The 22,083-nt window shown below is 44.4% G+C and overlaps 1 protein-coding gene across 3 annotated transcripts in view; it reads left to right on the top strand.

Moving 5' to 3' along the window:
• Nucleotides 1-22,083, top strand: part of LOC120898463 (bifunctional heparan sulfate N-deacetylase/N-sulfotransferase) — a 181,687-nt gene that overhangs the window by 141,937 nt on the left and 17,667 nt on the right. For all 3 annotated transcript variants that reach the window (XM_040304382.1, XM_040304364.1, XM_040304373.1), the window contains one exon: nt 10,187-10,393. In XM_040304382.1, the coding sequence (XP_040160316.1) occupies nt 10,187-10,393 (207 nt within the window). The remainder of the gene's footprint in view (nt 1-10,186; nt 10,394-22,083) is intronic.

The following is a 22,083-nucleotide window of genomic DNA, read 5'->3' as shown; positions in this document are numbered from 1 at the left end:
AGATCACTCCGGATCGCTCCGGATCACTCCGGATCACTCCGGATCACTCCAATCCACCCCGGATCACTCCGGATCATTCCGGATCACTCCAGATCACTCCGGATCAGTCCGGATCAGTTTTCGTACATATTCGATGTACGACTGGAAAGTCAGTGAACTCATCAAGAATTGTCTAAACGATAATGGACAGTCATTCCGGATCCGGAGTGATCCGGAGTGATCCGGAGTAATCCGGAGTGATCCGGAGTAATCCGGAGTAGTCCGGAGTAATCCGGAGTAATCCGGAGTGATCCGGAGTAGTCCGGAGTAGTCCGGAGTAGACCGGAGTAGACCGGAGTAGACCGGAGTAGACCGGAGTAGACCGGAGTAGACCGGAGTAGACCGGAGTAGACCGGAGTAATCCAGAGTAATCCGGAGTGATCTGGAGTGATCCGGAGTAGTCTGGAGTGATCCGGAGTGATCCGGATTCGGAGTCGATGAGTCCGAGGGTTTACCCGTACGCCCCCCCCCCCCCCTGCTAAACAGTCCGGAGTAACTCCGAGTCCGACTCCGAAAAAAAATTGTATTTACCCATCACTAATGGGTATGAGATAATGAACCAAATCATGCCTTCGAATTAAAACTACTCTAATTAAGGCTAATATACTTCAGAAATGCGTCCTATCCATTAAATCTCCACCCAAATCGCTTAAATATCATTAAAATGGCTACAATTTAATTTTAACGAAACTTTGCTCCCCTAAATCGGCCTCAAACACACCCGGTACATCTGACCATGATGCACTCATAAATCGATTTCCATTCAAAAATGGACGAATGCTAGTAAATTGTGTGGCAGTGCACAATCATAATCACCAGCCTCCACCACCAGCCATCCACTGCACGCCCAAGCGGCAGCGAAGAAACTCCACAAGCACCAATCGTGATTGTTGAAAACAGCTCAAGATATCGCTAACGATCGACAATTCATTCGCCAATCAAGCGCACTTGATGGAACAAACGTCACTCACTGTTTGTGTGTGGGCAGGAGGTAGCGGGGCAACAAAAAAAATCCCTCTTGCCTAACTTGATTTGCTTCCGAGCACTTTATCCCCCGCCTCCTCTCCAAGACACAAAGTCAGCAAACTTTTGTGCATTGTGTGTTGCAGAAAAGTGTGCAAGTACGAAAGAACGAAAGAACAATAATAATAATAAAAAAATACCTGGCATTATAAAGAGAACAAGCACATTTGTTGGAAAATAAGTTCGTTTCGATGTTATTGCTGCTGCTACTACTACTACACACCTACACCGCTAGCGGGGGGAGGTTGGTAGTGGACGCGCGACCAGCTTAGCTCGAGCGCATTCCTGCGGGTTTATAATGCAAGGAAATAGTCATAGTTGCTGCTGCCGGCGAGAAAGTGTACCAGCAGCAGCATCATCATCACGATGCTGCTGGCATGCAAATCATGGCCGGTCAGAGAAGAAGAAGAAAAAAACTCCACCCTCCAACCACAGGACAGGACCTCCCGACAACCATAGCTCGTCTTCGTGGTTGCGTGGCTTCAGCGCGCACGGCAGAGGAATTTCTGTGCTTTTCCGCCCGGTGCTATTTCTTTATCGCTTCCGGTCAAATGAAAAACTGGATAAAGCTCTTTCACTCTCTCTCTCTCCGTTTCCCTTTCGCGAGGTGGTTTTGTTGATGGGCAGAAGAAAGACTTTTCCTCCAAAAAGGCAAAAGTGCAGCAGCAGCAGCAGCGGGCACTTCACTTCGAATAATCGCAGTCAGCCGTTCGCAACGTGGTTCTGCCGGTGGGATGTTGTAGAATAACACGAGCTCTGGGCTGCAACACAAAAAAGGTGAACATTCTTCTGCCCCGCTTATACCCACGACCCACAATCCGAAACCATAAAACTGATGTGGCTGGAAGAGGGTTGGGCTGGCGGATTGCACTGCATCTTCTGAAGCAAATAGAAAAAAAAAAGACAAAGAACGGGCAGCTGTCTTACCCTTTTCGAGTGCAAATTGAAAATCACGAACTGTGTGAGGAGGGAGCAGCACGGAAGACCACAACTGGAGCCAAACAGGCACACACACACACACACACACACACGCTCAGCGGCCAGCCAATTCCGCAACAGGAACCGGAACCAAAATTGCACTTTTGACTCGAACAACGAAATCATTCGCCTTTCGGGGCTAGAAAAGTCCGAAGAACCGTCCCGTGCAGGCAGGAGTGGGACCGGGCATTTTCGTTCTCCCTCTCTCTCACACAGTTTGAGGATGGCTGGTGGTGCACGTCCTTCTCGAGGAAATCATCTTCCCATCAAGCTCTAGTTCATCGTGCCTTTTTTTTCGTTATTGCAATCGACTTCAAATCACACACACACTCACAAAAGAATCATTTCTCATTCGGGGCGAAATCCGACCGAAAAAAGAAATCTAACATTCTCCATCTTCCATCAAACGCTCATGAATCTCGTGATGAGGTTTTCGGACGCCGCCCCCCACCAGTACTGCTTCTCCATGAGCCGGTCAAACCGAGGAAGTGTGGTAGGGTGTCCGCGCACCGATACCTACAATGCCGGATATCTATCTGGATGTTTCCAACTGCTGCTGCCACGTAGTGCTCCAGCAGTCGGTTCGTTTGATGTTGGCCGCCAGTGGTTGAATGTTCCTTCCTATTCTTTTTTGTTCTCTTCTGTACACGGCTGTCGGAAAATCCTCGGATCATACCTGCACATGATTCAATTCCGAGGTATTGCAACGAATAGAGCGATAGAAAAACACTACAGGGGAATGCTTCCACAGACAGCGGCATTCCAGCCGGCTGGTGTGTTGGAGCGCACTGCGTTTAAATACCTGTTCCGAACAACAATTTCAAAAGCACTTCAAGGAGATATAGGACGCTCAATGCCGCGCGCGCGCTCGATGCTCGCGGGTTTGCGAGCCTTCGGTCTGGTGGCGCTAGAGAAAAAAAAAATCTCTCTGGTCTCTGGTTCCCCAAGCGAGGTAAGAGGATTTTGCCGGAAATGTTAAGGATTTTCCACCGTCCTGTCCTATCGTGGCAAGTTGTTTGTTTTGCCGGGGAACTGATTGAATAAAAACCCAGGCCAGCGGCTGTTTTATTATTCGACAGCCGCGGGAATCTAGCCCCTGCGCCCGCCGCGTACCTCTAAGCTAATCCGTCACACAATTTTCTAAATATAAATCTACCCTTGCACCGTGGAACGTGCCTCAGGAATCTCCCAGGTCGTCGTGTATTGGAGCCGCTGTTGACCCAACGGAAAGGAGCTGTGCGTCAGTGATGGTTTTTTTTTCTTTTGTTGTTGCTTTTTGTGACGTTTTAATGGAATAACGGTGCATGGAATGCTGTTTTCCGGTGACATTTTTATGTCTTGTTTTGGGGAATATAAAGAGCAAATAGTGTTTGCTTTAATTAAGGTTTCGAGCGCACGATTTCTGGAATGCGGACAGCATGACAATCCAAGCCGTGGGCGGAGTTTGCTTATTTTTGTGGAAATTAAATGTACTGTAAAAATGAAGCGACTGTAAACCGCTGAATTGAGCTGTGTGTAATACATTTGATCTAATATAAAAGGTAAGATTAAAAGATACGCGTAGATACCAAAATAAAATACCTGTGTGTTTGTAGTGTATTCTAATCCAGTTAATTGATTTACATAAATGTCAGCCTGCTTCTATTTAATTGAAATATTGAATGGTGTTCTGGTCAAAAAGGTTAAGTGAATGGTCCAGTTGGTATATTTTCTTAAATATTTTCCTTCACATTTGAGTTTGTGAAATTGCTTTAAATATGTATTTTCTTTTTTTTTACGAACAATGGCCCCTTCTATATTTTAAGCCTGAAATGTTCAGCCTGTCATTGGAACAGTCCTCATCATCTGGGTTGTATCCATCTGACAGTTCAGCAATTTTATACTAAAAGATGCATTTGAAATTGTTTTATCTTCTTTTTGCGGTTTCAAATGTGGCATAGTACTTTTATCAAACATAATAAAGTCGATCCAAACAATTTTTAACCTTTCTTGACACAATATGAATATGTAACTAAATTATCAGCAACAAAGTTCAATCCTTCCATGAGTTGATTGCAACGCATCGGCGTTTGATTGCATTTTTTGCAGGTTGAAATAATCTCGGCTGAAAATTTGAGGCTAGTTTTATATGGTGTGTTGACATGATTTCAGCCACCAAGTGTCAAACTCCATATCAACAGTTGACAGTTGAGATTATATGGAGTTTGATCAGGTTAGCTCATAAAAGAGTTTTTTTTTTTTGCTGAGGCATACACATTTTGTCATTTTTTTTCAAAATACACCTTGGTTTGTACACATATCGTGAAATCCAATATGACGAATTGTAATTGACACATGGATACCACTCGCACGATGAATATTGCTCCACTTACCGACTGAAACTTCAGGTTGGAAATAGAAAACGGATGATTTTTGTCGCTAAAATAACCTTGCGCATAAAGCTTTGTAAAATCTGTGCAATAAATATTCCTATTTTCTTCAGGCGTTGAGCAAGGCCGCTGAGGTCTATTTTTAACGTTTTCTATCAAAATTATAACCTTAAATTATACTATCTAAGGTACTTGAATGTTTGATATCATGATTTGCTGAAGGAAAACGATTTTTGTTCTATCTGAAATAGGATACTTTATGAAATAGAATCATAGATGTAACGTGTGGCAATACGTTGGGAATGGGCTTGTGTTTATATGTTTGATGTGTTGTAATGTAATGTGTAATGTGTTGTAAATAATTTTCAGGATAAATTTTCAACCTTTCTTCCAAAACATTCTAAACATTCACCATTAAACTGTGTGCTTGACAAAATATGCCACAAATATGCGCAGCGCTTTACAGAACATGTCCATCCCAAGGATTGGATCCTACGGTTTAGATTCTTGGGGGGGGGGACGTCCATTAATTTTCGAAAGAAAGGAATTCCGATGCTACGATTTTACACAAAAATTTCACACTCACAGCCCAAAAACGCCATAATTTACCGTATCGAAGCCAGCTAAAACGCGTCACTCTTGGTCACATGCGGTACAGAATTGGTAAATGAAAAGCTCCACTGTGTCCATCGATCGTACCGAAACGGTACCGAGGAACTATTCCGAAGCATGTGAAAAGACTCCCACTGGCTATCCCATTTTGTCTAACGTAAAGGTTCTCAAGTGGAACAAATATTCAATCAGTCCCCTAGCAAACGTCGAGGAGCGTCGAGAAGTTCAGGGGAACAACCGTGTGTACACAGACATACATACATCCACCGTCATACAGTGGCTTAGATCCTGCAGCCATGGCACAGCTTCTCCGATTGAAGTGCTGCAAAAAGCGCAGCACCAACGAAGGGTGTGGAATAACATAAAAATGCTGGCAAATATTCATAACTCCCTGCCGCGAGAGCAAAAAGTTCTCAGTATCACACCAACTGTGAGTGGGTGTGCGATATGTGCCCCTCGGGAGGTCCCTTGGAAGCAAAAAAAAAAAACTAACCCGAAGAAAAAGGATTTTACTCCGAGCTTATCGAGCTGCGCTGGTCCCGCTTGGTCGATGATGAGCCACTGTGTGCAATAAATGTTTCTCATTCCAAACGTGTGTGTGGAGCCTGCAAGAGCTTCCTGCCTTCTTCGGTCGTTTAGCTCGAGAGCAGCGGACACGGAATGCTATAAAAATCTCAGTTAAGTGTAAAATAGCGTGTGGAAGGTGCATTGGAAGTTTATTGGGAAAGGGAGCTACCAACGATCACTATGGTGAGGAATTTCAAACTAAACTTGTAGACCACGAAGAATCGATGATAGCATCCCTTTTTTTTGCTGCTTTTTCCATCCTTGCCGGAAGCGGAAGTGCTGATGTATACTGCTACCATGAAGATACATAATAAATGTGCAATATGTATTTCGCTCCATAACTTTTTCCCCTCCGAACGCTGCATTGTTCTTGTAGTACAGTGAAAGCATGCACTGCAACACCACCACCAGCATCTAACAAATGATATTTTTAATGAGCAGCATGTGCTTTCGATACAAAAACAGTAGAGAACAAAAGATTCGGCCCGAAAAAAGGGCCAAACAAAATTGGCTCCACCCCGTTCAGTGTTGTTTATTATGGTTCAACATCGCTGCGCGCTGGTCATTATGTGTTCTTAATTACCATCAGCGTTTGTGCTTTTTTTTTGTTTTTGGCGGAAGCCCTCAGCAACCCATTGTGGTGGAATGTGAATTTAATTTCCATTCCCGCTGTAATGCATTTTACTCGTTTTTTTGCCATTTTTACATCATTAAGTACAGATTGTTTGGTGTGTTTTTTCCTTTTTTTCTCATTTTATTCTTAAACTGTGAACCCCTTACACATGTTCCTTTGTGATAGTAAATTGGATTGAAGGTTTGCTTCCTTTTTTTTTTCTTTCCTCTCATTCGATGCTATTTTCTCGTTGAAGGGTCTCATTTTTTTTTTCGCTCTCCCATCTCTAGTTAAGATGATGAAAATGGAATGACACAAGAAAAAATCCGATTTCCATTTGGCTCGATTGATCGTGTCAATCGATTTTCCCTGACCCAATCTCAACGACACGAGCTCCCGGAGCTCTCAAGTGGTTGATAGAATGAGATAGTAGAGCAGGAGCGTTTTGCGAAGAAGGTTCTGCATAATTCATACGGTTCTGCTGGCAAAGGGCGAGCGGCAAAATTGCATTTCGAGATAAAATCGATGCATGTCTGCTGACGTTCGCTCCATGGAGATGGATGGAATAAATGTAAAAAGGACGAAAATGCCTTCACATAGGGCTTCTACACCACGCTCTGCATCGCTGCACTGCCAGCCCACTTCGCCCACTGCCCTTTACACACACCATTTATCGACCAAAACGGTCGACAGCGGGCGAGGGGGGTGTAAAATTGGATAGAGCAAAAATGAAAATCAGACCCAACGAGTGCAATTATCTTTAGAACAGTTTCGCGAAAGAAACCATAGCTTCTCGCTGCTCTATCGCCCGTTGCTTCCCATCCTCCTACCCCCCGGGGCGAAGATAGTGTCGATGGTTGTGCTAATTGCTTATTATTGCACTGAATAAGGCATAAATTTAAATTAATTACGTTATAATGGAGAATTTCTCAGCGCTGCTCAAAGGGCTGCGGCTTCGCGCCGTGCACCGCAACCACTTAGCTGCTGCTGCTGCGATGCGAGAGCGCATTTGAGGTTGCTAGCGCACCGTGCACTTTCCACGGCGGAAGCATCAAACCACACTCCACCTAGCATGCACACCTAGCATGCAGAATTTGCAAGTGAAAAGAGCATCGACTTTGCTTGCAAGAACCACGCAGTGCAGTGGAACGGGCAAAGGCTTTCCTTCTTCTTGCGCATCTCCTCCTGGTATACCAGATGGGGGGGGGGGGGGGAAGGGCTCAGTGAGCAAAGGGAGGGGGCCCAAAGAATTTGTCTGCAATTTTCTCATACCGCGCGCGTAAGAGGGTGCTGTTCCTCCTCCCCAGGAATGGAAGCCATTTTAGTCCGCTTTCCTCAGTTTCGATGAAGCTTTCCTTGGTAATTCCTGCAAATTGGACCAAAGTGGAGTGATGGTGGTGCATTTACTTCTCTCCCCCCACGAGAGGCTGGTTGTCCATGGAGGGAGCACAGAAATACTCAACGTCTTATCAGATTTTTGATTATATTTTCCATTCGCGCCACGCCAGAGCTGGAGAGGGCTTTCCCGGCGATGGCCCTTTTTTGCCAGCGAAAACTCGACTTGATCGCGCACAAGATATTACGCAGCATAATTATGGCGAAGGGTCGGTTTTTGCTGTTGCAGTTCTGGTGAATTGTTCACAAAAAAAAATCTCCCTCCCGCTGCTTTCGGGTTTTTTTTTATCACCCCTTCTATCTATCTCCCTCGCGCGCACTAGAAGGACCGCGCACTAATCGATACTTAATGACCAGGGAAAGTTTCGCTGTAAATTACACGCCGTAATCGTCAAACGTAAATGGGCGCTACACAGCAGGACTGTGGTGGTGGTGTGTGTGTGTGTGTGTGTGTGTGTGTAAGTACTGTTATTACGCTGATGGTAATGTTTCGCTTCGTTCAGGATGTTGTTGTTTCGATAAATTTGGATGGTGTTTTGTAACGTTTCGGAAGAAAAGGGCAGGAGTTTCATAAAAGGATACCGATGTGATTTATAATACTGATGTGTCTATCGATAAAATGTAATTGGCCGTTCTTTTTTACCGAAATCTGGTGCCACACACAACAGGAGTGAATGGTATGGCTTTGTGTTTGGTACGCCATTGAGATATTGGTAGGGATTTGTACGCTGATGTTAATGAGTTTATTCAAACAAATTTGTATTGCTATTGGATTAAATGTCTTTTGTGAGTAATCGCAATATCAAACACGATTATCTCATTCGACTCACCTTACTATTGCATCTGGTCTTGTGTGCTCTTACACTTTATGGAGATTCGTAATGTGTTCTTGTCTCGAGGCCGATTCCCCTTTTTGATTTGTTCAATTACGAAAAAAGGCATTATGATCATAAGGTATTCTAAAAAAAGTGATATTTTAAATCTTCTTTAATCCATCGATAGTTCATAGTTCATCAAACAAGTCAAACAATTATTTCTCTGAATCAGTGGGCTTTTACACGATTCAAGTCAGTTTTTTTACAAGGAGTTTGACCCAAACATTTGTGACTGAATGTCTACACTCCATACAGAACCAAACGGATAACTAGTCTCAGTGTTTCCGCGTAGATTATTTCAATCCAATCCAATCCGAAATCCAATATGATGGATTCCAACTGTCATTTGGGTAAGGAAAATACAACTCGGATGATGCATATTGTTTGACAGGTTGAAATATCAGCTTTCCAACTTAAATCATTAAGATAAAAAGAGCTCAATTAGGATTAAACATTTGTGTTACTATTATTAACTCAACCGTTGCAACAAGTTTGTAGTGTGGTTTAATACTTATATTTAAAATTATTTCACAAATCCTCGTTTGACGATCGAAAAGAACTAAAGTTCATACCAAACTCGGCTCAATCATTTCATTCCTATAGTATTGTAGTACACAAATTGCTGTGAACCTAATATTTCCAACAGTGGTTTTTCTGCTAATCAAAACCAATGCAAACGAATGTTAGTTACTCGAACATGGGGTTTCCGCTCCATTTCCACAATCGTGCTTTGGTCGCTGCCAATGAACTAATCGAGGCAACTCCTCCTTTCTTGTTTACTATTTAATCGGATCCGGTCCGGTAACTCGTTAATTGATGGCAAATCACTTCAGCGCTCGGTTCATCGATTGATTTCACAATTACACTGTCCGTGCTGGCGTGCTGCATCGATGTGGTTTTATTCACAATTGCAAAAAGCACACCGTCGCTGCCCTTCTACCCCGCCCCGGTGTGACCCCAGTTCGATGCAAAAGAGGGTGGTATATAGGAACTCGTGCACAGAAACCAGTGCCAATTAATTATCGAACCACTAAACCCGCTAAAACCTAGTAAACCTCTGGGTGCGCTGAAATAAAATTACAGTCTAGCGATGGAAGTGGACATGACCTACACCTCCCTGAACGATACTCCTGCCCGAACCGTCACATTCAGCCCTGCCGTTGTATGCAAATGGAAAATGGAAATTGGTTCCAAACCAAAAATCCAAAAGTGTCCAGGTAAAGGGACCCAGCTTATACACACGGCACCAAATGATGGGAAGCGCAGTGTTCCCAAACGACTGGGCTTCGTCCGCAAGAACAGCGAGCGAAGAGGGCAAACAAGCGACGATTTGTTTGTGACAAACTCTATCCTCTTGACCACAAAAGCGATTACTACCACGTTGTTTGTTCCTGTCGCAGCGCGCTGCATGGTCTCGCGCACTCGTTGCGCTGTTCCCCACATAAGCGTCGCCGCGAACACCGTTTATGTTTCCCGCCTTGCAGCGCTGGGGAGTGCTGGGAGATGATGCCCGGAGTTTAAACTAACCCGTCACTGCCCGGGAAGGTTTCTTTTGTGGCGTTGAGTTTTTGCTACTGCTGCTGCCAGACAGCAGCGTGGAGAGATTCCTTCCCCGTCCGTATAGTCGTTTCAATCAACGTACAATGCAGCTGAGCCGGTGCGACAGAGGCGATTTTAATACGGTTTCTTTCTGCTTTTGCCTCTTCCCTTTACAGTCTTATGCATCGTGATGCAAGGCCACCGGCGCCACAGATCCACTGCCGGATGCTGAACGGGAAAACCGCAATCGATGGTGCGCTAACGCCGGACCACCGGTCCGAGGCCCGGTTGCGCATCGACCCGAAGGTGCTAGTCTTCGTCGAGACGACCTACACCCCGCTGGGCAAGAGCATCACCGAGCTGCTCGTGCACAACCGTATCAAGTAAGTATGCATACATGTAGGTAGTGTGTTTGTGCTAGTTGGGGTGGGGATTAGTTGACGACAGTTTTCTCCGACAGCCGTTAAATATATGGTTTTTGTCTTTGATTTGGTTCCTTAATGTGAGAAGCACTAAGAGAATTTATACTATTTTCAATAAGCTTTTCGGCTTAATAACACTTGTCATAAGATAAGTCTCTAGATTGAGGTCGTTGTTGTGCTTTTCTAAAGAATAAAATATATCCAAATCGTTTGGCTAATCACGCAATGAGTAGCTAATGAATTTGCACTCATTTAATATGAGTGTCCTCGACATCGCCCTGTAGTGCAGCTGCACTTGCTCTTGTTACGCACTTCTCAGACATCGCTCCGGTCTCTGGAAAATATCCCGAACGTACACTTACTCTGGCCCCAAGTAAGTAAGTCCCGTCGGGGGCAGCCCGTATTTCGACACCGTTATCCGTAGCATGGCCATTGTACAAAATGCTTCTCGAGGGCATGTTTACGCAGGGAAGTTGATTGCGTTTTCGGTTCGCCCCAAACCGCTCGCTGGTTCGCGCCACTGCAACATTCCATTTCGGTGGGCTGGATGTGTATCTTGCGGAAGGTTTTGCAGGCGGCTACGCCGGTATGTTAGTTACCTTTGGGCTATTCACAGCGTTGACCAAATTCAAACAACTCCGGCTCTAACTCTGGCCAGGTTCTCTTCTCTTTTACACCTTACAACGTCGAGGAAAAGGTACGACCTTTCAGCAGTGTTCGGTATGTGTACATCTCTGCTTGGGATGTGTTTGCCAGACGATGTGTGTGTGTGTGCTGGCTAAACATCACCAGCTAACCAGAATGCTGACCACCGAGCAATGCAGTTCCGTTTTCCGGCCATTGCTAGCGTATAACCTAACAATGCCCGTAATTTACTTCCGGGTTTGGGCTTCCGAGGTTTGCTTTTGTCGCTTCCCTTCCTTTTTGCTTGCGTTAGTTCTAATCCCAGGCCGCAGACACTCGCCAGACATAACATCCTTGTCGCAGGCTGCAGTGTCTAGATCGAGAACGCTTGGACCATCGGAGAGGGAGCAAGGACCTCATACATGCAAAATCTCGGCACCGGATTAAATAACCATATTTGCACTTCCTTCTCGGAAACTCTTTTTATAGACGGACTTCAACCTTTTATGCAAGGAACGCAAATACGAACTCCCGCTTCAAGGGCAGTCCGTAGGGAAACGGAGGGATGGGAGCTACGGTATGACCAAAGCTCTCGGGCAAACTATTTGTGTTTATTCGGTATCCAGCTAGCAATTGAAAAGCTCGGGCATTTCTCAGGCCGGTATTGATTTCTTCAATGCCCTAGGTCTGGTAATTGGGATCGGTATTCCCTATCTATAGATGTTTTCGATGCCTTGTTTTGATTCGTTACATTGGGTGAACTTTTCATTCGCTCGATTAGACAAGATGCCGGGGTTTGTCGCATTTTCGGCAAAGATGTTTCTATTAGCACGAACGAAGCGTTTGCACAGCTTATCTACAGTATGGCTGGCTGATGATCGTCCCAAAATCCCCATCATATCCTCTACACAGAAAACTAACTCCAGTCCAACTCAGGTAATGCTCATAAACAACGTGCTTTGAAACATAGTTCATCTGTCCAGTATCCGATACACTCACTCATCCCGTTTGCATACTGCCGGTGAATTTACAAGCAAAACTGTTTGCACAAAAGTTTCTGTGCTGCTGTGAGTTGGCCCAGCAATTCAGAAAGGGAAAACATGCTGTTTCTCGTTCTATGATTCGCAACGCTGGTACCAGGTGGAGCATGCTCTCTGTATGTTTTGTGCTTGTTTATTTGCCCGTAAGCTAGCAATGCAATGTGGATAATCTGCGGTCAAAAGGTTGGCAACGTTTTGCAAATCGTGATAGATTATGAAACTAATATTTAATTGGTCATCGTTCGTAGCTTTAGGGTCATGTTGGGGAAGTTCCTGTTCATTTCATGGCTGCCTTTTAGCTACGATGGGTGGTAGATCTTCCGGTTGGAATTAGTTGCCAATTTGAATAGGCAATGAAACATGATTTGAATGTTTACACTGTCGACATATGAACATTCGTTTCGATGGCTAAATCCTGTTCTTTTTCTGCCAAAGTCATTCGGCCAGTATTCATGACGTCATTCCAAGTTTGCTCTTGGCTTGACGTCTGTCCTTGTGAATACTTAAGGAAGCTTTCTAAAATTTTACAAAAAGGACACGATGTATGGTCTGTGATAAATTTTATAAATACATAGGTAGTGAATGATTGGATTATAGTGGTATAGATACGATAAACGATTGTCTTACTCGAGTAAGTAGTAGACCCCAAAGGTTTGATGTGGTTACCTTTAGTTTGGACATTGTCTGTAGTAGTGATGTGTTCTCTGAAGCGCGCCCACAGCTCTGATCTGATTACGGTTGTTGTTAGTCGTCCGGAGTTGGCGTCGGCCAGAGTCGTACAAAGTAGCAGTCGTCGGAGTCGAACGGTGTCGACCGGAATCAGAATCAAACGGCATCGAAGTCGCCCGGAGTCGGTTAGTGTCGGGCGCAGGCCTTTATTAGTAATAATAGCGTTTAGCGACGACAACAATTTGTTGGGACAGTATTCTTGCTCTGGACGATTCCCGACGACTCCGGACGACTACGACTCAAGATGACTCTAACTCCAACTCCTACTTTGGACGACTCCGGGCTCTGGAGACTCTGGAGTTTACTCTGAAGTCATCATCGAGTTCAAGATCTTTGATGCCCAAAACAGTCACTATGAACATGGCAAGAACTAATGAATAATAAACCTTTGTCCAAGCATATTGCCCTTCAATAGCATTTTTTTAAGATACCACGGTACGATAGACACTATTATCCAGAAGATTGATTCCTTTTAATTTCCAGCATACTTTATTTGCAACAGTTAATTAGAACCTAACGGCTCTTAAATATCGTCCCAGCCAAGCTGTTCTGTACTGCACTGGAAAAGCGATGCAGCCGAGAAACTATGTTCCAATAGCCCAAAGGATTTCATATAAAGCACACACATTCTCCCCCACCTCGTACCGCTCAGGTAACTAATGTATTGGTCCATGAATCTTCTTCACACCGCCCCGGAAACACTCCCCTCTCCATCCTCAGCTAACCAAGATCACTATCTTCACTGTGTCTTCTCGGTGCCGGCTTTGGTCGAGGCATAGTTCGGCAGGTCAACCCATAATGGCAAGCTGTTTCACGGACGCTTAACTATCCTGCCTTCGCCACGAACCACGACCCAACCGGCAACCAACGGCAAGCGGCCTTTGCCCTCCCAAAGGAGCTTTTCTTCATTCTTCCGAAACGGGAAAAGGAATGGCGCGTTGCTGCCGTTGCTACTGTTGCTAGCAGTGGTGCAGAAAAGTCATAAATTTGCTACCGCGTACAGCAAAAATGATGTTCCCTGTTCACAGCCATCTATCCCGGGTGGAGTCCTCCTCGGCCACAGCAGTAGTGTTTGTTGTGCGAAGCACGGTAGCGCAAGATAATGCCACCGCCGCCACTTCAGTTGCCATTACTGGAATCAATAAATTCAAAATAATGAACCTGTTTCAACTTTCCGCCCGTCAGGCGATCCATCATCGGCTCAGCTCCGGTCGGGGGGAAGCTAAGGACGTATACAGCGTGAGTTCGCAGAGAGCTCCAAAGCTTCTGGCCGAACTTGAATCGGATTAAGGCACTTTGGCGCCCGGGCGTGCTTTAACCTCGGCCGCCCCTCGAAATGTGGTGAATGTTTAGAGTTTAGCAGGGAGAATAGCAACGGGTACTTGATGTTTGGATGATGATCTTTTACCACCAACCCACTAGCCCATTCGGTACCCGTACCGGACGTTCTTTCACTTCCCTCGTCTGTGGTCGCCGATTTTAAGCTGCACAAACAGGATTTGTAGACAGACATTGCAAGCGTGGGATTTCGGCAGCGTTTCGGTTGCAAGGCTCCCCTTTTTCGACGAGCTCGAAAGCGCACCAATTTGAAGCTCAACCTCCAGGGCAGGCAACAGATTGGGGCATAATTTTTGCACCAACCGGTAGGTAGCGAACTGGAAATAAAATCTCCGCCCGACCCGCCGAGCTGCCTGCCACCACTTCGGGGGATCTCTGCCGGCCAGGTCTTCGCTTTGGGGCCGTGATATTTAGCAAATGCATTTTGCCTATCGGTCGGTCGGTTGGTGTGCCGTGTTTGCGCCCAATTCTTTGCCGCACAAACTAGCGTACCGAAGCAGTTCAAAATTCCATTTAGGAAATTTGTTTCAACTAAACAACACTGGGATGGGGATTGTTTTCAAACCCAACAGCCGGATAATTTCTGACAGGGGTTTTTCGTCGTTCCCCGTTTTGTTGTTCGAGGCAAGGCGGGCTTTAGGTAGCAAAACCCCTCAGATCGCATTGGTTTTGGTTTGCACAGGCGAAAACTCAGCGATGAGGGGCAAACAAAGAAACAGGAACAAAAAATAACCATGCGGACAAATGACCGTTGTTGCCACTCAATAGTTTTCTAGTATGCCGGGAAGCTTTAGTAGTTCCGGGGTCCGGTCCACGATTCTTTCCTTCCGCAATTTCGGCAGTCGGGCCACTCGGAACTTCGCATCACCTCAGATGCGAGTGGCAGCAAGAGAAAGGTGATGGTAATCTGGGGTTTTGCAAATGCCTAAGCTGCAAATGATCAACCTTCAGTTGTTTTTCTGGTCTAGTTGTGTGTGTGTGTGTGTGTGTGTGTGTGTGTGTGTGTGTGTGTGTGTGTGTGTGTGTGTGTGTGTGTGTGTGTGTGTGTGTGTGTGTGTGTGTGTGTGTGTGTGTTTGTGTGTATTTTCATTCGGTTCGGAGCTTTTGCTGACACGAATGTTTTCCAGGGATATTCTTTCGGGCGAGTATAATGCGGATGTTCTAACGTTGGTCGGGGGAAAGAAACATCGGAAAAGGATGTGGGTTGTGGGGAACAAAGAAAACAGTGATGCAATTAGAGTCATTTTTCAAGCAGTGAGCAGATGAGACAACCCCCGCTAGTTTGTGGGTCATGGGATGATGTCTCGCTCCTCATCCATCAACTCGATGATGGAAACTTGTTCTCTAACCGTTGGCTCAAAACCAATCAATCGATTCGTAATGGGGTTTTGCAACCCGGAAGATCAGTAACGAGTTTCTATTGTTTGAAACAAGGCTTGGTTTGTTGGTCTTTAAAAACCAACTTACAACATGAACATTTTTTGGGATCTTACAATTTTGGAAATTTAAAATGTTTGTCCTACATTCAGCGATATTGGATTTTCATATCTCCTGACAACTCCACATAATCTAGTAGTTTGTTTAGAAATATATAAATATGTCATCTTTATCAATTTTGAATATATATCTTGTCTTTTACATGCGGCATCGAATGCCAAATGTCAAACTTCACTTACAAAAAATTGCTTGTAAGCGTGAAACATACCATTTCTGCAGATAAGCAACAAACACATTTTTAACATGTAGTTTGAATGCTAATGTTTTCACAATTTCAAAAAAGGTTCTCAAAGGTCGTCTCAGTGAAACAAATTACCAATCCATTTCCAAAACCTGAATCAAATAAACAATTTAAACTCCATTTACATAATGAACTGGTCTCACGAGAGCGAGAAACATGTGCTGCAAGGTAATAATATGGGATCATCTCGTTCCTCCCCGGGCCCGCCTGCTACATGCTATTCGCACTTGACAGCAGAAACTTTTCACAGAAATACGTGGAAAAAAAAGAAAGGAAGCCTCACCGGTTACATTTCTTTACATCCGTTCGACCGAACGAGCTAATGCTGAGCAATGTGTTCTAGCCGCGCTGCAGCATCCCCCCCTGAACCCTGCTCTTTCGTCCTTTCTTTCAGGAACGGATCAGAAAAATGGTTCTGATTAAATTTCAGAAAACTTCTGTGGCAGCAAAAAAAGATAAAGGAATCCCTAAAAAGGATCCCATTTGTACGGGATGGCGCGCTTCTCGCTACCGGGAACCTGCTTCTAACGTTCCTCCGAACACACACACACACCGACACATCCCGAAATGAAATGACCCAAAGAATGGCACCCTCCCCTTCATCATCCCCCAGCGGTGAAATTATTGTTGTGCCATTATCAATCGACCAGCGAGCGTAAAACATCCCTTCCCAGTTCTGGTGAACCATTTCCGGTGTCCTGGCGGAGGGTTCTGCTCCTAGTCGCACGACCGAATCGGGAGCGCTTACGGTTTGTGATAACGATACATGTCGTATTTTGTACGGTTTCCCCACTGTGCGCGTCAGTTCACTGTCATTGTTCTGTTAGTCTACAAGAATGTATCCGCCCGGCGGTGCACATCCACATTCGGAGCTTTGCGATAAAAAAAAGGCTGCAGGACGCTCGAAACGATGATGACGCGCTGTGATGGTCTGTTCTGTTCGCGTGGACTTTGGTGAAACCCTGCAGTAACCTATTGCACCATCATCTATTGTCGGCAGCGAGCGAAGAAAGTACGCTCTGACGTTGCTGCACTGGACGGAAGAGCGTACTGATTGTAACAGTAACGGGATTTAATTTAGTAGAGCGTGTGCATTGTCGTCCCTGGTTTCTGGTGTGGAATTATTCTTCAAAGAAATCTAGGACCAATCGGCGTCCAATCAAGTCGTTTGGTTTGTGTAAGTTAATGGTGTACACTCGATTCGCTTTTCTGGGAGGTTTGCAGAAGACTGTCTGTGGTTCCCAATGTTAACGATCTCAGCTCATGCTAGATTGCCGAAAGAAGTTATCAGTTACGCAAACGATACTGCTGTTACATTTATTTTTCATTCAAATTTCATTTACATTTCAGATGCTGGAAGCATTCTGTGAACCCATTTAACCAAATTACGCTCAATTCATTCAACAAATTTATTAAAAGCCTGTTCGATAAATATTTTGAAGTCAAAAATTGTGATTGTGATTGGGCAAATATCAATATAGAGCAAAATAGTCACTTGGGTGTTTAAAAATAAGCTTCCAATATTTGTATTTTAAACCAACTTGTGGCACTCTTAAATATTCAATATAAATAGTATTATAAGAACGGAAGCTAAGGCAAGGACCTCATTGATTTTTTGGCATTATATACAAAAATGCCTATCATGGCCATTACGGCCCATGTTTCCCTAAAAATCAATCCAAATGGGTTTTTTTTTTTCACAAATTGTTAATTGCTTTATTTTGTTACATCGTTCAAAATTATTGAAGAAGAGTAAGGAGTAATAGTGTAAAACGAATAATTCATATTTCTTCATGTTCCCAGAACTCGCCAGCAAATTAGTTGCTTGTGAAGTTAAGTAAAACTTAATTATTTAATCATGCTCCTGGTCAAGCGTTGTCTGTGCTGCGCCTCTGGGCAGGATAGTGAAGTGAAGTTTTTCTCCTCCTTTAAACTAAGATTTTAAAATAAATCCCTGCCGTACGCTCAGAGGGTTCCATCTTCCTGGTAGAAAAGTAAACAGCAAACACTTCCGTTGACAGCTAGAGGGCAAAAAAAACTGGCATGTCTGCAACCTGGGCAAAGAAAACACAGCAAAAGCACAGCAGAAGCGGGTACGGGATAGATGCCAGCAAAGTGCTCTCGCTAATCCGAATTAGCAGCTCAGCGACAGTAAATGCATTGCCCTTCCGTACCGAAAATTGGCCCATTCGCCGGTTGGCCATGATGTAAACGCGGAAGCGAAAGAGCGAGTTGGTTGCTCGGAATTTAACCAACCCTCCCAGGTTCTGACTTTTCCACCCAACCTCCCCCGTCGATTTGTACAATTTTTCGCCAGCCTAGCGGCGAGCTGGGCACATTCTTAAAATTCCCCCAAAATAGTTGTGCTGGGTGTGTGTGTGTTGATTTTCTCATTTGCACCGTCCACCCATCCAGCGTCGAGTGGAAGACCAAGCGTAGGATTTACCATTTACCCCTTTGTCCTAGCCTTGTAATGTTATGGCAGAGGGGGAGGAGGAAGTGGTTGAATATTTTGAGCGTACTCTCAACCCCGAACGAGTGAACGAGCAAAGGGTCCAAAGGATAGATTTTTCGATGTGGAGTCTCCGAGGAGGAAAAAAAAGTATTCGTAATCAGGAAAGCTTGCATCGGGGCAAAAAACGGGAGGGTGGGACAGTGATGGAGACGCGGCTTACGGAATCGAAAAGTCGAGTCCGAGAACACACAGTCGCACACAAACACGGAGCACACGAAGGTGGAGGGTGAGATTGGGTGGATGTGAAAAATCGCAAGCAAAAGTTTAATCAACAGGAAGATCTTCTTTCATGCTTCATTCGGTCGAATAATGGAGTGGTGATGGCGGAACGGAACACCAATAGTTTTTCCAACTATTTCACGAGCCCGGCAAGAGAGGAGGGGGGATGGTGGATGCTTTGGTGCCTGGGGTACGAAAAAATGTGTAAGGATTGGATTGTAGGATCGGAGAGAGTGGCGGCTCTGCCCCGTGTACCAATCGCGGCCGTATTTGCCCGAGTAAGGGGCGGACGGTGTGTGTGTGGGGGGCCAGGAAATCCCATCATTGTTTCTCATCCGTTAGTATCCACCCGTCCAGCGTCCCGGGAGGATCGGTGCGGCAGCAAGGCGAAAAGTTGTTCACTTGATTTAGTGTAAGTTATTTCCTTTGTTTGTTCCAGCCGAACGCACCACCGTAAGAGTTTTCACCGTTCTGATGTGTTTTTCCCCGTGCCAGTTTTTGCTGTTATTTTTGCTCTGGTGGAGGAGTTGTCTTCTTATTAAGCTTAACTCTTACTTTCTCAACTCTTTAGCTACCCTGGCTACTAACGAACGTCTTCATTTTTTATATTATTTTGTGCGCGTACCAAAAAACCTGGCTGTACTAAATTTGGTTTAAAAATTCTGCTCGCTAAAAGTCGATGGCAAATGAAATGGAAAACTTTCCTCTCTACAAGCACCCGGAAGCTCCGGAACGGCAAGGGAAAGCGTACTCCATGAAGAAGTGACGCTCGACTATCATGTCCATCAGGTTTAACTTCTTTGCAAACTCGACTTGAAGTTAGCGCCATGTTTCTACGCGGGCGGTACCCTTTTACGATTGATCTTTGCTTTGCTGTATTAAAGCTTTGAGCGGGCCCCGGACCCAGTTGGGTTGCAAAGTGAGTTCGTAAACATCCCCCGTAACAGTCAACGTATTTTGCACGCGCAAAACTTATCTTTAACACTTTTATTCTTCGAACTGTTGTTGCTGGACGGAAAGTTGTTTTAAAGTGGACATTCGGTTGTTTTGCAGTTGCTGGTTTTTTTTTGCGGAACTGCTGCCTTAAAGCAAATCGTAAACCATGTTACACTGTCAGTAAACATCCTCAGGCAAAGATGGATGGTTTGCTGTGGGACCGAAATCCATTATATCCCCCTTTATTTGCCTGCGGTGACGGTTCGTGTTGTCTGGTGTAAGTTTGGCGAAGTGACTTGCAGCAGCCGCAGCAGGAGAGGGGAAGGCACACAAACAGAACAGGAAAACAAACTTACTGACAGCCAATCATTAACGTTGGGTTAGGAAAATGCGTTCGGCACGTGCTTTCCAGTGGTTCCAGTTTCGAAGCATCGGATGGCTCGGACCATTAATCAATGCGAGAAGACAAATTCGGAAGCGTGGTGGCGTAATTCAATACTTGTTTTTAGGGAAAAGACATTGGAGGTTTTGTGCTTTTAGAAAAAAAACTAGCCTTTCTTTGCAATTGTGTTCTTTTTACAGACGATGGATTTAAAATAAAACATCAAGACAAAGTTACTATTAACTTTTGATCAAGTGAACCATTGTTGAGGGATACCATTTTTTAGTTTTAAATTGGCGTCATTATCTGTTGTTGGATCTGTTCAACGTAATCTATCTTCAATTTAATTTGGTGTGAAGTAGAACTGGAAATTTCCTCCGCTACCCAAAGTGTTAAGCAAGTTATGTTCGGTCTAAGCATAAGATTTGTTTTTACATTTAATTCAATTAAAGCTGATCTCAATGGGATGAGATCCTCAGATACGTCAAAATAATTATTAGAATAAAAGCTCTGCACACCCTTATTAATGTTTATCTTTGCAATCCACGTTGTCCTCTTCCTCTTTTGAGTTGGTGCGAGAATCACTGCAAACGAGGCTCGAATCATCGCTTTACGAACTTATTAAACAATGTTATCAACATGTTCACCTAAATGGCACTCGTGAGTGTACATCTTACATCGAATGTTTGAGAATGTTGAGTTCCTTGCGCTCCACAACTGCTCGTTGATTTACAAAAGTGTTGGGAAAAATGAAGTTTTGGTTTTAATCCATTCCGATTACCTTCGAAGTTTTCTGGAATTGATTCCGAAAGCGGTTCCAAAATCGGCTTCGAAATCCGTTTTGGAGATCTCCATGAGTATAGACGATTGAGTCCTATGCAGCATATCGATTGTATTGATAGTTGCCAAGGATTCAAATGATCTTTTTATCATTTCACTGTAATGGAGATTCCGGGAATAATTCTGCTTCTGAAACTTAATTCTGATTTTAATTCTGATTCTGATTCCGGAGTCAAATCTAATTCCTGAGCAAATTGTAATTTCGACTACGAGATCCCAACACTAATTTACAATGCATTTTAAAACTCCACATGATTTCATATTTGATCATTATGGTTGATCTATATATCCTTCCAACCAGATACGATGTATTGGTACAAATTGTTTATCATCTACCAAAGTAAACCACCTTTAAGTTTGTCTGCACGTGGAGGCTCACATGTACGTACAAATTATAATTACTTTTACCTCCAATATAAACAACATATCATCAACGTCAGTCTTGCTGTTTTGATGAAATGTATCTTCTACACAAGATAAGGCATGGCACGAATCTGTCCAAACGGTTCAGCAAGCTGCCTCGAAGTTGTTAGGCTTTCCCCCCCCCCACCCCCCCTTACTGTCTTCACCAGACAACGAACCGTTTACCGCTGATCCGCTTGTAACATGATCTTCTTTAGCAATTTATACCACATGACAAAGCGTGTATAATGTGTGTCTTTTATCTTAGGAATGAAAAAAAAAATAAACTCCTCTGTACATGGCGAAAGGTATCACAAATCTTTCTTTTTGCTTACACGCCCGGAACAGCGCACAGCTACTTACTGGCGAAGAAGATTTGTGCGATTCCTTCCCATACCAGTTGCGGTGAGGTTTTTTTTGTTTTTGTTTGCTTGCCACTGTGTTTATGTGGCTTTCTTGAGGAAAAGGACTAAAAAAAAATCCAACCACGTATGTGAAGATGTAAATTTTTTAAGCTGCCAATGAAGGTATGAAATTTAAATACCGTCGCGAATTTGCAGCACATCAAAGCGCCCAAAACCCTCTTGTCTGAGTAGTGCCGCCGCTGCTTTTCCATCTGTTTTTTTTCTGGTCCTCCAAGCTTTCGGTAAAAAGGAAATCCTTGAGGTGGTGTACGACATTACCGTAAGCGCGAGTACGCTTTTCCGTTTTTTCCCAGATCTTCTCTCAGTGCGGCGGCAGTGAGCATGCGGAAGATCATGCGATGCATCACGCAGACAGACTCACGAGTGCTCCTCTCGGTAGCCGCAGGGAGGGCAAACATAATTTATTGTGCCGCAATTTCGTTACACACTTTTGTAAACACACAAGCGCACAACACCGTTAGTC

Source organism: Anopheles arabiensis, chromosome 2 (assembly GCF_016920715.1).
Source record: "Anopheles arabiensis isolate DONGOLA chromosome 2, AaraD3, whole genome shotgun sequence".
NCBI classification, from domain to species: Eukaryota; Metazoa; Arthropoda; class Insecta; order Diptera; family Culicidae; genus Anopheles; species Anopheles arabiensis.
The sequence above is the reverse complement of the archived record's forward strand: the minus strand, read 5'-3'. Positions and strand labels throughout refer to the sequence as shown.